Below are 17635 nucleotides of genomic sequence, written 5' to 3'. Positions count from 1 at the left end.
TTTCCAACAGTGTGGAAAGGAGAGACCCTCTGGCAGCCTTGGCCCGGGAATATGGCGGCTCCAAGCGCAACGCTCTGCTGAAGTGGTGCCAGAAGAAGACAGAAGGCTACGCGGTGAGGAGACTGTCAGCATGTCCTGTGTGTGCGCTTGGTGTGCCCACATGCGCGTTGCTGTCGTCTTTCCATTCTCATAGGCAGGGCAGCCAGGGTGGGTTTGATATTGGTGCACTACACAGAAGCAGCCAGATGGGCGGCAAGTGTCACTGAAGGCCGTCTGCGTCCACCCACAGACAGGGCACTTGCAGGCCGAGCTGCAGGTGCTGCAGGGAGGGGACCTTCTCCTTGGCCCAGAGGTGACATAAGGTCCCCATGCAGTACGCCCAGCAGCCTTATGCTGAATCCTTCTCCTAGGGAGGTGTCCTTGCCTCATTCTCATGAAGGTCCCACCTAGATGGGCCCAAAAATTTTTTCAAAAGTTTTGTCTCTGTTGCTTTGAGAGTTGTTTGCATTTGGATTAAAAATTTTGGTTTACTGGAAGAATACTGTTTTCTCTGAAGGTCAGACGAGGAATTATTATCTAATAGGAGTTTAAGCTTTCTTATTGTGCAAATTATACACAAAGATAAAAGTCCACAAAATATAAATAATTCCATGAATTATTACGAAGTAAAACCTCATGCAGTCACTTCTCCCATCCAGTCATGGAGCATGCCCGGTCCTAACACCTTCCTGATGACTTTCCCATCATAACCCCTTACAGGTCTCTGAAGATAACTATTGTCCTTGATTCTTTTCTTTGTAGTTTTCTACAAAAGTATGCATCTCTGAATACTAGGTTAGTTCTGCTTGCATTTGAATTTTATTATAAAAGTAAAAAACAGTGATATTTGCATCTGTCTTTTTTACACAATATTTAGTAAGATTTAACCCTGTCATTGCATATAGCTGTAATTTGTTCATTTTCTTTGCTATTCAGTAACCCATTGTATGAGATATACTGTTATTTATTTATCTGTTCTATTATTGATAGACAGTTGAATAATTTCCAGTTTGGGGCTATTATAAATCATGCTGGTGTGTTCTTGTACATGTCTCCTGAGCCATGGGGTATGCATATATTTAAGTATAGCAGATAGCATCAAACAGACTACTAAGGTAGTTGCCTAATTTACATCCACCAATTTATAAGAGATTTATTTCTTTACATTCTCACGAACGCTTGCTTTTGCCAGGGTTTTTGCTCCTGGTCTTCCTGGTAAATGTATAGCAATATCTCACTGTGGGTTGTTTTTGCTTGTTTGTTTGTTTGTTTGAGACACAGTCTCATTCTGTTGCCTAGGCTAGAGTGCAGTGGCCTCAGCCCTCCTCACAGCAACCTCAAACTCCTGGGCTTAAGTGGTTCTCCTGCCTCAACCTCCCAAGTAGCTGGGACTACAGGCGCCCACTACTAATTTAACACCCAGCTAATTTTCCTATTTTTAGTATAGCTGAGGTGTTTGATCTTGAACTCCTGAGCTGAAGAGATCCTCCTGCCTCAGCCTTCCAGCTGTGTGAGGATTACAGGCTTGAGCCCTGGGGGTGCCTTTGCACTTGCATTTTCTTATTGGCTATTGAGGTTGAACATCTTTTCGTATGCTAATCGGCCATGTGGATAGCCTCTTTTGGGATGTATCTGCTCAGGATTTTGGCCCATTTTTTGTTCATTTGTTTTGGAGAGAGGGTGGTGTTACTGTGAACGGGATAGGACCTTTGGCCCATTTTAAAAATCAGGTTGTCTTTTTCTTTCTTACTGCCTTAAAGAGTTCTTTATATATTCAGGATATAAATCTTTTGTCAAACAGATGTATGGCAAACATACATCTCCTCCCAATGTAGCTTGAATTTTCATACTTTTTTTGTTTTTCTTTGAGACAGAGTCTCACTATGTCACAGTGGTGTCATGGCAACCTTAAACTCTTGGGCTTAAGCGATTCTCTTGCCTCAGCCTCCCGAGTAGCTGAGACTACAAGCACCCACCACAATGCCCGGCTATTTTCTATTGCAGTTGTCATTGTTTAGCAGGCCGGGGCCGGGCTCGAACCCACCAGCCTCAGTGCATGTGCCTGGCGCCATAACCACTGTGCTATGGGCACTGAGCTGAATTTTCACACTTTCGATGAACAAAGTTCTTAATTTTAAGTAAGTCTAATTTGTCAATCTTTTCTCTAATGGTTAGTGCTTTTAGTATCCTGTATAAGAAATTATTGTTCATTCCAAGATCACGAAGCTATATTATCCTACATTTTCTTCTGAAAGCTTTATTGTTGCACCTTTCACACTAGCTAGATACCCTTGTTAAAATCACCAACTCAGGCAGGGCGCAGTGGCTATAATCCTAGTACTGTGGGAAGCCAAGGCTGGTGGACTGCCTGAGCTCATGGGTTAGAGACCAGCCTGAGCAAGAGTGAGGCCCTGTCTCTAAAAAAATAGCTGGGCGATACGGCGATCGGCTTGTAGTCCCAGCCTCTTGGGAAGCTGAGACAAGAGAATCGCTTAAGCCCAAGAGTTTGAGATTGCTGTGATACCATGGCACTCAACCCAGGGTGACAAAATGAGACTCTGTCTCAAAAAAACTAAAAACTAAAAATAAAATCACCAACTCCTACTGCATTCTTACGACATTTTAATAAAACTTCAGAAGATTCTGGCACCACAATACTTTTGAGGGTTAGAAGGACAGAGAAAGAAAAAGGCCAGGAAGAAAAACTGGGCCTTGGCCAAGACCCAGCCCTGGTAGTTCAATAGCAGGCTTAGGATTCCCTGTGTCATATCATCAGTCAGATGCCTTAAAATCAGAGTTTGCCCAAGAATCTAAGTATCTGGTATCTTTGATACTAACACTACCTTCCTTAATTTTATGTTAAAAAAGAAAAAGAAAGAGCTGGTCACGTTAACGACAAATAACAGAGGCTTCCAAACGGGCTTCTGACCCTTGTTTATACTTGTTGCTTTACCATCCACATTGCCTCAGCCCCATTCTGAGGCCCAGACCACCCCTGAAGGTCCCTCAGTGTGTCAGCTGGGCTGCTGAGGAAATGGGAAAGAGTGAGAATTAGAGACAGCTGATCGCAGGAAGTTGTAGGACAGTTGACTGAAGAAAACAGCTGAAAAAGGGCGGTCAGTCACAGGTGAATCATCGACCAGCTGCAGTGGCCCACACTGTGATCCCAGCACTTTGGGAGGTCGAAGGCAGGAGGAATGCTTGAGGCCAGGAGTTTGAGGCTGCAGTGAGTTACAATGATACCACTGTACTCTAGCCTGGGCCACAGAATGCTCGTAAGGAAATATGGGACAATATAGCTTCACAATCTTGGAATGAACAATTTCCCTGTCTCACAAAAAAAGAAAGAAAAGAAAAAGATTCTGAAAGGTCAAGGCAGGTGGATGACCTGAGCTCACGGGTTCAAGACCTGCCTGAGCAAGAGTGAGACCCCCATCTCTAAAAACTGGCCGGGCGATGTGATAGGCACCCGTAGTCCCAACTGCTTGGGAGGCTGAGGCAAGAGGATTACATAAGCCCAAGATTCTGAGGTTGCTGTAAGCTATAACGCCACAGAACTCTACCCAGGGCAAAAAAGTAAGACTCTGTCTCAAAAAAAAAGAAAAGAAAAAGAATGAATCCTTCACATGTGGCCTCTGCCCAGACTGTCATCCCCAACTGGCAGAGTAGACCAAGGGGGCTGCCACAGGGAGAGACAGCATCTTCAGAAGGAATTGGTCCTTTATGATTTAACATTCTTATGATTAGATTGCAGGAAAGAGGTAGGTGGTAAGATATTTCTAATGATAATCATGAGCATGTTTCCAGCTGTAGTGACTTCTTTTGTTTTTTTGTGAACATCTTAAATTAGTTTTCAAAACATGTTATGTTTGATGAAAGCCAAAATTCCATTTGCCTAAGTAGCTTTTTCCATTCATTGTTAAACATCATTGTAGAAATATAAATCACAGGTGTCTGCTTCATTTATTCTTCACAAGACGTTCTTTGTCTAGCCTTGTTTGTCTAAGATGCCTCATACGCTTGTTCTCTCAAAATTAGGAAGCAAAAATAAATTGTTGGAAACTCAGATGGTTCACAGTCATTGTGACAGCCCATAGCCATTTACATTTTTTTTTTTTGCAGTTTTTGGCCAGGGCTGGGTTTGAACTTGCCACCTCTGGCATATGGAGCCAGCGCCCTACTTCTTTGAGCCACAGGCGCCACCCGCCATGTACATTTTGGCTTAAAATACTTTTTGTTTCCCCAAAGTACAGCGTGATCAGTTGTGTCAGACCCCTCCATATATTAATTCAGTAATGAATCTTTGTTAAGGGGTCTGTTCTGTGCCCGGCACGGGTAGTATTTTAGGTGCCAGAGACTCAGCAGTGAATGAAGCAAGGGAGGTCTGCTCTCATGGAACGAACTTCCTCATGGGGACTGAAAAAACAAAAAAGCAAAAGAAGTGTGTGCTATATTAGAAGGAGGGAGAGGGGGATAAAGCTGCCAAGGAGTATTTGGAAATGTTGGGCATTTGGGTCAGTTTCAAAACAGTGGTCGGGGCAGTGACATTTGAGCAAGGCTCCCCTCACCTGAAGGACTCTGGTGTCTGGGTGGTGGTGTCTGTCTCCCACCAAGTCTGGGGTGTGGAGAGTCAGAGTGAGGAGGCTGTCATAGCAGTGACTGTGTTGGGTAGAGTTGGCCACCATGACTCAGTGGCTCTGGAAGGTCAGTCTCGCAGCCAGACGCACCTGCTGGGCCCCAGAGTCAGCTTCCCAAGTCGTGAGGCAGCCCAGGGTTGAGACCAAGTGAAGGAACTTGAGCCAACTGGACTCTGCCACAGAGAGCAGAGAGAGTAGCCAGCTGAAATGCCCCCCACCCCCCAGGAATTCTGCTCCCTCACATACCCTGGGGTGGTTTGGGGGAAAGAAGTCAGACTCCCAGGAAGGCCCTGAACTTCCTTCTTAGTCCCCAGACCTGCTCCTCACATGGAGCCAGGAGCTGTTAACCCTTTTCCTGACCTGTGGAACCCCTGTGTCTCTCCCTTCCGCATCTGCTTTTAGCTCATTTTGTGTTTTGATGGAGAAATTCCCAGGACATAATGGTCAGTCAGTAAGAGCCGTGCCCAGGCAGAGGTGGGTGTGCCAGGATCCTGAGGGGAGCTCCACAGGCTCCCCTCACCTGACCTCCCTGCATAGGGAAGAGGGGCAGTGTCTGGAGGCGCCTGACCTAGTCACATGAGTCCTTTTGAAGCTGAAACTTTCTCTGGCATGGCATAAGGTTTGAAGCATGATGAGTTTGAAGAGGGAAGGAGTGCACAAGAAACAGCTGAGAAGGCCCCTGCCGACAGCCCAGAAGACACTAAGGCAGGAGAGTGCTGAGGTCCCCCAGGGCCCAGGAGGTGCCAGGTGGGGCGCTGGGCAGTGTGAAGTCAGCAGTTCCACAGGACACCTCGTCCTCTCTCTCCCTGTCCTGACAGGCCCAGGACGGTCAGTCTGCTTTGCCTTCTGCCTTCCCTTAGCTGAGGCCCTTGGCCTGTAACCCACTCTGGTGAGTGTGTGTAATCCGGCCCTAAATCTCTCCTAGGTCCTCTGCCGCCTCCCCAGCGGCATGACCAGGCCCAGCACCCCACACCTCCACGGTAGCCCCGGCTGCATTCCCAGGGCCCTGCAATGCCCTGGACCCTTGCCTGACAGTGATGATCTGGACAATGGGTTGGGTAGGGATTCCCTACATCTAAAAAGCAAGAATCTTTAACCCTTAGTAAGTTTCAGCCGCTGAGTTTGAGAGTTTTAAAGGCCGCCAATTTCGTCTATCAGATGCGAACATTAGAGCAGTATCATAGAGAGATGTAAAGTGACGCTGAAGTTTACTCTTATGTGAAACATAATTTGAAAAGTAGTTCAGCTAGAAATGGCCAAGCATTTCTATTGCTTTTGTCTAAGTCCTTGTGTAAGTTTTCTTTGGCTGTGGAACAAATGGTCTCATTTGTGTCAGTCACTTAAAATGCCACGCTCTTGTGCTCACGGCAGTCAGACGTGCACTGCGGCTGGGCTCTCCACCCAGGCTCCTGCAGGCTGTAATCAGGGTGTCTGCTCAATAGCATCCTCAGCTGGGGGACTCTGGACAGAACCCACTTCCAGGCTCCTTCAGGTGGTTGGAGAGTTTCTTGCAGATGTAGAGACACAGCTCCTGGAGGCCCCTTCTCCACGGCACCTCCACACCCTCAGCCGGTGCCTCCTCCTTGCCGCGCTGATGAGGACACTCTGCTCCTAGACGCTCCACACCCTCGGCTGGTACCTCCTCCTCTGCCACGCTGGTGAAGACACTCTGCTCCTAGACACTGCATGTGATCAGGCCTGGCCCACCAATCATCTCCCTACCTCATGGTCGGTTCGTTAGTAGCCCTAACCTCATGTGTCATCGTGGAGTGACACCAGGGGTTAGAGGTCATGGGGGCATCTTAGAACTCTGCCCACTGGGCATGGTTCTCAGCATGGACTCCACTTTAGAACCACCCAGGGGGCCTTTAAAAAATCCCTACCTACGTCTTGGCCTGCCCTACATGGAAAGAATCAGAGGCTCTTGAGGGACCTGGGCATCAGTATTGTTAAAAAGCCGTTGCCATGTTTGAATGTTTGTGCCCTCCCCCACAAATGGCTCTGCTGAAACCCACTCACTGGTGTGACGGTGTGAGGAGCTGGGGCCTCGAGGAGGTGGTTAGCTCCCTAATGGGAGCAGTGCCCTTAGAAGCCCCCGGGAGCTGCCCTGCCCCTCACACCCTCCTGGGACACAGTGAGCAGGCATCACCTGAGAACCAGGGAATGGGCTCTCCCTGGACACCAAACCTGCCCTGGTCCTGGACCTCCAAGCCTCCAGACCTGCGACAGTCACTTCCTGTTGTTTGTTCTTGAGCCCCCCAGTCTGATAGTTTGTTGTAATCACTAACTGACCGAGATAGCTGCTCAGGCGGTCCTAGTGTGCAGGCCTTAGTGAGAGCCTGTGAGCTGAACACCACAGCCTGGGCGGACTGGTCAAGAGTCCGCGCGCAGTAAAAGGATTAGGAAACCAGCGGTATGAACAATGGGTCTCCACCAGCTTGGCGAGGGAGCACCCACCACCTGTTTATCATCTAGCATAAGGGTGGAACTCAGCAATTCTCTGTTATTGCTTGATCTCAGCAACTCCACTCTGTTAGTTTTCTGATGCCGCAAGTTAATACCAAGATAGCAGCTTAAGCCACGCCCGTGTTAAGGAGCTCACAGTTCTGTAGACCAGAAGTCCCTGTGAGCTTTGCTGGTCCTCTGCTTCACTGTCTGGGTATCGGCTGGGTGGGCTCTTACCTGGAGGCCCTGGGAAAGAACCTGCTTCCAGGTTCACTCCAAGTGTTGACAGATTTCACCCCTCTAAAATTGCCCCGTGACCTTGATGCCATCACTAGCGTCAGCCACAGAGCTCAGAGCATTGCAGGGCCCTGAGAACGCAGCTGGGGGCCGCTGTGGAGGTGTGGGGTGCTGGGCCTGGTCATGCCGCTGGGGAGGCGGCAGAGGACCTAGGAGAGATTTAGAGCCGATTCCACATACTCACCAGAGTGGGTTACAGGCCAAGGGCCTCAGCTAAGGGAAGGCAGAAGGCAAAGCAGACTGACCGTTCTGGGCCTGTTAGGACAGGGAGAGAGAGGACGAGGTGTCCCGTGGCCCCACACTCGGAGCTGCTGACTTCACACTGCACAGCACCCCACCTGGCACCTCCTGGGCCCCACGAGACCTCAGCACTCTCTTGCCTTATTCACTTCCTGACACCAGGAAGAATGAGCTTCCGTGGTTGGGTTTGGATTCCCTAGAGGCCCTCCTTATTCAAGCATTCTGCGGGGCTAGACTGAAGATTCTGAAGAGTTTGAGAAGAGAAACATACAGTGTGCGCGCGCGCGCACACATACGGCAACAGTGGAGCAGCTGAAGGCTCTGAGTTCACTTATAACATATTCTGTATAGTAATAAATAAATGTTTCTTCCTATAACCTGTTTTACAAGCTTTGTTGTCATAGTTTGCTTCGAAGTAAAGCAGCGGTTCGCAACCTGTGGGTCACAACCCACAGGAACTGTATTAAAGGGTCTCAGCGTTAGGAAGGTTGAGAGCCACTGTAGTAAAGACTTTAAAACATTATGGTGAACAGTTGAATAGCTTGGGGGGCAGGTGGCTACTTGCCTCTTCTCAGGAAATTTGAGCAGAATAACTGATTTATGATGACCAAAAAAAGATCCAAAGGTTTAAGCTCCAATAAGACCTTTGTTCTTCCTGACTCAGGGAGCCTCTGTAGGCACAGGGTATATAAACACCCTCTAACCACCTCTTCCTGGTCTTAACCTTTAGTGAGATTAAGGATGATAATTTAGTAGTTGTCTGCAAGATTGATTCTTCCTGAAGCATCTGTCACACATTGTTATGATTTACATTTTATCTTTTTATTTTAGCCAAGGCTGAGTCAAAGTTTGAGGAGCTGATAATTTTATTTCATGAGCATTGAAGCTGGAGGAGAGTCAGAGGACTCGTGGGAGCCAGGCGAGGCTGTGGAGGAGGAGGAATGCTGAAACCAAGTGCTGCTATTGACTTGGGAGGGGGCTGACCAGGCTAAGGCCACTGCTTGAGCAGGTGTCCCCAGTGTTTTTGCTGCAGGGCAGTTTCTGGGGAGACCTTTCATCACATCACTCCCAGCCCTGAGCTGAAATAGTCAGTGAGTACTGACTGTGGTGTGCGCAGACTAGCACACTGATGTATATGTGCACTCAACAAACACAGAGGGTGTATACTGTATAGAAAGGAAAAAACTGTGCTAGAAGTGTAATATTCAATAGGTACCAATAACAAAAGATGAATACAAGTCACATCTGCAGTTATAAGAGGTGCTCAGACACTTCTGATTACGGGAAACTGCTGGAGTAACGTTGATCCAATGTTACTTGTTGTAGCTGTGCACACCCTTTCAATTTCTTTCTCAAGTACTGAAGCCTGTTTTCTACAGTACTCCACATCCTTTAAGGGCCCCAGAGGTAGGAGTCAAGGGGTGTTTAGTCAGGAGAACATGAGGGGAACGCCACTGCACCTCTTCATCCCGTGTGTTGTCCTGCCATGTTCTCATGGAGGCAGCTCTCATGTCTCAGTGCTTGTAATAATCTTGGGATGGAAACTTTCCATTTTGCTGTTTTAAGAATTGGTCCTATGGCGGCGCCTGTAAGCTCAGTGGGTAGGGGGCTGGCCACATACACCAAGGCTGGTGGGTTTGAACCCAGCCCGGGCCAGCTAAAACAACAATGACAACTGCAACAACAACAAAAATAGCCGGGCGTTGTGGCAGGCGCCTGTAGTCCCAGCTACTTGAGAGGCTGAGGCAAGAGAATCACATAAGCCCAAGAGCTGGAAGTTGCTGTGAGCTGTGATGGCAAAGCACTCTAATGAGGGCAACATAATGAGACTCTGTCTTAAAAAAAAAAAAAGAATGTGTCCTATGCTGCTTCTGCTAACTCCTGTCCCACATGTACACTGTTTGTCAGACTTGTATGGAGCGCGTGACTGTGGCAGGAGAGGCAGGCCTTATTGCTGTGTGAGCCCTCCTGGATCTTCCCTTGCACATGTCACGCACAGGACATGCGTCTCTCACTTATCACAAATATGTTAGGCCCCTTGGGGTTCTGCTGGACACTCACACCTCCATTGTCATCATACTTCTACAACATTCCCGAATTTCAAATACTACTTATGAATGATCTTTCGCTCCTCCAACAATAGTCGTGCCTCCTCCCTGTTCTTTGTCCTGCCTGTCGGGTGGTGACACTAGCATTCATCTGATCAATGCCATCTTGGACGGATGTCACACTACACCTTGCTGCTATAATTCAATTTAACTTTGAAAAATAATACATAGATAACATCTCTTAAAATGTATATACATGGGCGGCGCCTGTGGCTCAGTCGGTAGGGCGCCGGCCCCATATACCGAGGGTGGCGGGTTCAAACCCAGCCCCAGCCAAACTGCAACCAAAAAATAGCCGGGTGTTGTGGCGGGCGCCTGTAGTCCCAGCTACTCGGGAGGCTGAGGCAAGAGAATCGCTTAAGCCCAGGAGTTGGAGGTTGCTGTGAGCTGTGTGAGGCCATGGCACTCTACTGAGGGCCATAAAGTGAGACTCTGTCTCTACAAAAAAAAAAAAAAAATGTATATACATTTTCTGGCACCCCCTGTATATTCTGAACCCGTGTTGGACACTATGGTCAGCAAGCAAGTCTAGCCCCCCAGGAAGGGGGTGGGTCAAAGGCACAGGACACAGAAAAAGAAGAAAGAAATGAGAAAAGGAAGAAGAATAGTTCCATGGGCCATGCAGAAAACTGGGAAGGTACAAGAGTGATTGTGTGTCCCCTACACAGGGAAGGCCTGTCCGTGGTGTAAGGCCGAGTAGGTGGTGTAAACACTAAGACCAGAATGACAGCAGAGCCAGCCCTGTGGGGTGAGTGGAAGAGATCTCGGGTGGGGAACAGCTGGTGCTGAGAGCCTGGGGAGGAAGGGAGCTTGCCCTGTGGGCAGGAGAGGAGGAGGCTGTGTGGCTGGGGTGACAGCAGACAGGGTGCAGGCAGGTCAAGATGAGACTGGAGAGTTGCACGTTTCCATCGTGATTTTGTTATTTCCAGTGGAAATTGGGCTCATGGCTTCTGGGTGAAGGTTCAACCCTCACCCTCCCCTTGACAAGAAAATCTGATGTTCCAACTAGAAAGTGGTTCTCCCATGTTGTGGCGACTCAGCACGTGTGAAGTGGTTCCCCAGGTTGTGGCACCTTAGCACATGTTAAATGGTCCCCCGTGTTGTGGCACCTCAGCATGTGTGAAGTGGTTCCCCAGGTTGTGGCACCTTAGCACATGTGAAGTGGTTCTCCCTGGGTTGTGGCACCTTAGCACATGTGAAGTGGTTCCCTGGGTTGTCGCACCTTAACACGTGTGAAGTGGTTCCCCCGGGTTGTGGCACCTTAACACGTGTGAAGTGGTTCTGCAGGTTGTCACACCTTAATACGTGTGAAGTGGTTCCCTGGGTTGTGGCACCTCAGCACATGTGAAGTGGTTCCCCGGGTTGTGGCACCTCAGCACATGTGTTCCCTTGGGTTCTGCATTCCCCATTCCTCTCCCAGGGCACGAGAGTGCTGCTCCTGCCCAGAGGTGTGGTGACTGTCCTCTCTGCAGCCCGGGCTCTGGCAGTGACCTGTGGCTTAGATCCATAAGCTCAAAATAATAAACTCCATATAAGTGAAAATGTTTTTATGAGTCACCAACAGGCATTATTAATTATATAAATAGTTAGAAATATTTAAAAATTCTTTAAAAACTAAATGTTGGGAGCTGGGCCTGGTGGCTCATGCCTATAATCCCAGCACTCTGGGAGCCCACAAGGTGGGTGGATTGCTTGAGCTCAGGAATTTGAGCCCAGCCTGAGCAAGAGTGAGACCCTGTCTCTACTAAAATAGAGTAGCTGGGTGTTATGGTGGGTTCCTACAGTCCCAGCTCCTGGGAGGCTGAGGCAGGAGAATCGCCTGGGCCCAGGAGTTGGAGGTTGCTGTGAGCTGTGTGAAGGCGATAAAGTGAGACTCTGTGTCTGAAAAAACAAAAAAAAATTGTTCAATCTCACCGGTCATCAAAGAATGAAATGAAAAGAAATAATGAAAAGAAATACCATTTCTTTACTTACCCTATGGGAAGATTTTTTTCTAATGATGAAGTGGCCAAAGTGAAAATCCTAGTCTACCGCAGGTGGGAGTATAGGTGGATCCTGCCTTTGGGGAAGAAGATTTGACAATGTGATTGGGAATGTTTTTAATTAATTGTTGGGGATTCATTGAGGGTACAAGAAACCAGGTTGCACTGATTGCATTTGTTAGGTAAAGTGCCTCTTACAATCATGTCTTGCCCCCAAAATGTGTGGCACACACCAAGGCCCTACCCCCCTCCTGTGATCAGGAATCTTAAATACAAGTATGCTATTTACCACAGAAATCATATTTCTAGGTATGTTTGTTCAGGAAATAATCATGGACACCTGTAAAGAGGTAATTATAAGCAAATTCGGTATAGTTTTATTTATAATTATTTTAAACGAACTAGAAATGAAATAAATTTTTAGAGACTCAAGTAAATAAATTAGGACATGTATGAAATAGAATATGAGATTTGACAACTAAGTTGTCCCTACCTCATTGCTGAATATCACTATAGTAACCTTCAAGTACTACCCCAGGAAGCTACGCCCCAACACCAGCACTTAATCTACCCTTCAAAGCAATTTGAAAAGTCTTTTTCTGGAATGAGCACCAGAACCATCATTGTATGTCACACAAAAACATGCAACAATCATAAAGAGCACTCAGCAAGACACTGCCGCACGCTGACACAAGCATGGCTGTGAGACACGGAGACACAGAAGCTATGAAACTTTACCAAGTTGCTGATAGAGTGCTGCCAACGTAAGCACACAGTGCCAAGTTCAAGAACTTAACTGTATGAGGACAGCTCTGATGGCCATTCCAGAAAGACTTCCAAAATTACTTTGAAGGGTGAACTTTTGCCATTTGAAATAGTTAAGCCTGTGGACCAGGTACTGTATAACTAGATGAAAGGCTCAACTTAGATGAAGGTTCAGCCCATGAGCCAAATCCAGCCACCAGCGTGTTTTGTAAATGAAGTTTTATGGGAATGCAGCCCCCACATTCGTTTACCTCGCGTCTATAGCGGGGAGGGTTGCTGCAGCTGCAGAGCTGATAGTATCAACAGAGACCTGTTGGCTAGACCTGTAAAACTGAAATTACTTAAAATTTGGCCTTTTACAGGAAAAAATGTGCTGACTCCTCCCTTAGATGAAGATAATACACAGGTGCTTTCTGTTATTCAAATCCTGTTTGGTTCTTGCATTTCAGATAGCAAGAAGGAAGAGTTCAGATAGCAGTGGATTGACTTGAAAGTTTATCTGAATCTGTTTAGTTTTTGAATTTGTATTGCAAGATTTCAGATAGCAAGGGATACCTGTCCTGTTATTAAGGGACTAACAGACATCTTTGAACCAGTTCTTAACCTGTTAGCTGGAAGTTATGTACTTTTTAGGGGGAAAAAAAACAAAAACGCTTTTTATGAATCTTGTTTTGAATCTGGGAAGAACACCCACGTTGCAGCAACTGCGTTTTCTGTCCCCAAGTCCCCACAGACAAGCACTGCAATGTGCCCCTCTGACAGCAAGTGGCCTATGAAATTGCCACTTGAGGCCTTTTTGTTGTGCTCTTTTTTGACACAGGTCTCTTAAGGGCCACATGCACAATTCAAAGAGCATAAAAACCTTTGTTTTGGGCAGCGCCTGTGGCTCAAGGAGTAGGGCGCCGGTCCCATATGTCGGAGGTGGCGGGTTCAAACCCAGCCCCGGCCAAAAACCACAAAAAAAAAAAACCTTTGTTTATTTATTATCGTCAGAGGGGTCCTTTCCCTGACTTCATCACTGAGATAGATTTTCAGTGGAAAGCCAACAGCGTCACGGGCCTCTCTTCTGCTGAGGCCCTTCCCACCCCATCTACTTTAGCCTCTGTTTGTGAACCAGATTTGTGAAGACATTCTAAATGGCACAGGCGTTGTCTTACAACCTGAGGCAACAGTAGGATGTGTTCAGAAAATAAAGGTGAAAGACCATGTCCCAAGGTGTGTTGGACACACCGCAGTCCTCTCCTGGGGACCCGGTCTCCCACTGGCTTTCAGACAGGAGCCAGTGTGCTGGGAGAGCCCACTCCTACCCTCCACTGCCGCGTGCCCAGAGGTACGAGAAAGATTATTTAGAACAAAAATATCAAAGGGTGAAGAAAGGCCTGTCGGACTGTCTGCACACTGCAGACAGGACTGGCCTTCCCCCTTCATCTGTGTGAATGCCGCAGAAGCAGCCACGGGAAGTCTAAGCCAGACCCACCTACCTCTTACCCTGAATTTTGGCAATAAAATAGAAGGCTCGGCACCTGGTGGGTTCGAGTCTAGCCTGGGCCCGCCAAACAGCCATGACGGCTGCAACCAAAAAATATCCGGGCATTGTGGCAGGCACCTGTAGTCCCAGCTACTTGGGAGGCGGAGGCAGAAGAATCGCTTGAGCCCAGGAGTTGGAGGTTGCTGTGAGCTGTGATGCTACGGCACTCTACCCAGGATGATAGCTTGAGGCTCTGTCTCAAAAAAAAAAAAGAAAGATAATAATGTAAAACCCAGATGCTGTTGGCAGCTACATCTTTGTCACTGTGTAGAAAAGAGAACATAGCAGGCCTGGGGCAGTCATCATTTTTTATGCTTGCGCTAAACATTTTTTTTTTTTTGTAGAGACAGAGTCACACTTTATGGCCCTCAGTAGAGTGCCATGGCCTCACACAGCTCACAGCAACCTCCAACTCCTGGGCTTAAGCGATTCTCTTGCCTCAGCCTCCTGAGTAGCTGGGACTACAGGCGCCCACCACAACGCCCGGCTATTTTTTGGTTGCAGTTCAGCCGGGGCCGGGTTTGAACCCGTCACCCTCGGTATATGGGGCCGGCGCCTTACCGACTGAGCCACAGGCGCCGCCCTTGTGCTAAACATTTATAACATAAGTTCTTAGACGTGAAAGAGTATTTCCATTTTAATACATCTGTATACAATGACCAAAAGTATACATTCCCCTCTACCGGATACACATACTCTTTTGATCTTCTTTAGCCTCAGAGGAGAAAATGGCATTTCTTTTCCTTTTTCCTTACTGACGGAAGTGGAGTGCCTTTGACCACTATGTAATCATTTCTAAATTTCCGCGAATTGCTAGTACAGTTTCTTTGCTTGTGTGTTCATCTTTTCTCCCCCAAATTTGTGACCTCTCTTTTCGGCTGTGTTTTGGCCCAAGTGAGCAGGGCCCCGAGTGAGCAGGGGCATTCAGAGCAGTGCATCCTGAGAACCCTGCCTCCCGCTGCCCGCAGCCTCTAGGCTGCTGCGCTGACTTCCGGTGCTTTATTTTAGATGTTATATTTTGATCTTCTACTCTAAAAGATGAGAGTTTCTTTCTTTTTCACCCCCTGAGTACTTCCTTTTCTCCCATGCTCTCACTGTAGTTGTAGTTATCTGGAGTGCACATCAACATGATATAAATGTCACTGGTGGGTATGCTGGGTATAGTGTTTTCTGTAACTTTGTCTTTTGCACAGCCATTAGTTCCCCTATGTGGATTATCTTGTTTCTGTGTGCCTACTTAGTTTTCAGTGTAAATATCACTTACACAAACCCAGACTTTCTATGAGATGTCTCAGCACATTACACAGGTCAGGGACCCCACTGGTTTCCTCTGACCTCCTCCAACAAGGCATCCTTTGGCCTTCGTTGCAGCTCCACCGTTTTAATCTACATCCCACATCCTATTGTCTTTTATTTCCCTTGCTTTTTTTCACTGCAGTGTCTGGCATCCTTCTCCCTGATTCTCTGTCATCTAACAGGGCATGGCACAACATGTGGTTTGAAATGGTGGAAAACCATCATTTGGTTTTCCAGCTGATGGTAAGTCCCAGTCTTACCTGGGACTCTGGGGGAGCAGTCACGGTGGGGTCATTATGAGTTTAAAGCCCAAGTAAGTTTTTAATTAAATTTGAGCAGAAACAATGGGCCCTTTCCAATCAAACAAATTTTTAAAATGTAGAGCTAAAGAGCCAGTTGCAGTTCTGTGGGGTCAGAAGTCAGAGTTAAGGCCCAAGCTGCTCCTGCCAAGGGCGCTTTCTAGGGTAGATGGAGGAAGGACTGTGTGCTGGGCCGTGTCCAGGGCACTGTCACCAGGGAGCCGTTCAAAGCCAGTGCTGTGCCTAGCATTGAGAGGGACTCCAACCCTCCCCCCGGAACAAGTCTGGACCATTGAAAGTTGGAGAAGACAAGAGTGTGAAGTGTGGGGGCAGTGGGCACAGAGAGGGCTGGATGTGCCTGGGGAGTCCCAGAGTCTGATGCCAGTCACCAGCACACGTGGTGATGTGCCTAGGCTGTGACACTTCTGGAAGACTGAGGCTTTGCACCACCAGAGACTTCCATGGCCATACAGAGCCACTCAACAGAGATTTAACTGGAAACTTTTCATTTTCACTGGGCAGCGTTACATACTGATTTGCGGGGTAGTGCAGGGTGTTCTTGTTAGTACTTTTAATTACTTGGGGAAGATTCGTCTTTGTCAGATGAAATTCACTTAGCCACTTTTATTGGCATTTGGGGGAAGATGGCCATGCATGCTCTGTCCATTTAGCTTTCTTATTATTATTCTTTTTTTTTTTTTGTAGAGACAGAGTCTCACTTTATGGCCCTCGGTAGAGTGCTGTGGCGTCACACAGCTCACAGCAACCTCCAACTCCGGGGCTTAAGCGATTCTCGTGCCTCAGCCTCCCGAGTAGCTGGAACTACAGAGTCTTAGTTTATCACTCTTGGTAGAGTGCCATGGCATCACACAGCTCACAGCACCCTCCAACTCCTGGGCTTACGCGATTCTCTTGCCTCAGCCTCTCGAGTAGCTGGGACTACAGGCGCCCGCCACAATGCCCGGCTACTTTTTTTGTTGCAGTTCGGCTGGGGCCGGGTTTGAACCCGCCACCCTCAGCATATGGGGCCGGCACCTTACCGACTGAGCCACAGGTGCCGCCCTCTTCTTATTCTTGATCTGATTTTTTTCAGTTGTTTTTTTATTGTGGTAAAATACTCATACAAAATTTACTGTTTTTAAATGTACAGTTCAGTGGCATTAAGCACATTCACATTGTTGTGTAGCCATAACTACTTTGTATTTCTAGAACTTTTCATCGTCCCAAACTGATTCCCTGTACCCTTTTAACACTGGCTGCACACCCCTCCCCAGCACCTCCTTTCTACTCTTGTTTCTGTGAGTTGACCTGGTTGGGTTCCTGGCTGGTCCTGCTTCCTAGCGTGAGTGGCCCGGTTGGGATCTTGGCCTGAGTGGCCTGCTTGGGTCCCTGGTGCAAGTGGCCCGGTCGGGATCCTGGCACGAGTGACCCAACTGGGTTCCTGGAGGGAGTGAGCGGGTCCTGGCGGGAGTGGCTCGCCCCTCTTCGTCTTTGGCAGCTCATTTCACTCTGCACAGTACCCTCAGCGTGGTCATTTTGGGGTGCGCTCGCCCACTCTGCTCTGCCTCCAGCTGCCCGCCTTTTCCTTTCCTCACCCGTACCCCACACTGAGGCAGGAGATGTGGTCTTCTCTTCCTTGTGTTGTCCAGGACAACAGCTCTGGCCGGGAGACCACTCACCACCGTTGCTTTAAAAACCCTTAACGACTCTGTACCCAACAGAGGTAGACCCGCGCCAGCCTGTGTGGACAGACCAGCTTTCCCTAAGAGAGCAAATTCCCTGTTTCATGTGCCCTCCCTTTCCTCACAGGGTGGAACACCTCCCCAGCACCACCCACTCCTGGAAGATTAAATCCTCCATGTCTTTAAGGGAAAGGAAGGAGTGTTTTGGTTTCCAAAGACTTGGGTTCTAGGGCTCTGTAAGGCATGGGGGTCCATATTGAAGAATTACAGGCAAGGGGGTGGCAGGCAGAGATGTGGGTGCGCCGTGGAGGGAGCAT

General features: G+C 48.0%; 1 protein-coding gene across 4 annotated transcripts in view; it reads left to right on the top strand.

Moving 5' to 3' along the window:
* SPECC1 (sperm antigen with calponin homology and coiled-coil domains 1) overlaps window positions 1-17635 on the top strand; it is a 358846-nt gene that overhangs the window by 289288 nt on the left and 51923 nt on the right. For all 4 annotated transcript variants that reach the window (XM_053568570.1, XM_053568569.1, XM_053568568.1 and 1 more), the window contains one exon: window positions 11-113. In XM_053568570.1, the coding sequence (XP_053424545.1) occupies window positions 11-113 (103 nt within the window). The remainder of the gene's footprint in view (window positions 1-10; window positions 114-17635) is intronic.

Source organism: Nycticebus coucang, chromosome 18 (assembly GCF_027406575.1).
Source record: "Nycticebus coucang isolate mNycCou1 chromosome 18, mNycCou1.pri, whole genome shotgun sequence".
NCBI lineage: Eukaryota > Metazoa > Chordata > Mammalia > Primates > Lorisidae > Nycticebus > Nycticebus coucang.
Note: the sequence above shows the minus strand (reverse complement) of the source record. Positions and strands in the feature narration are given on the sequence as shown.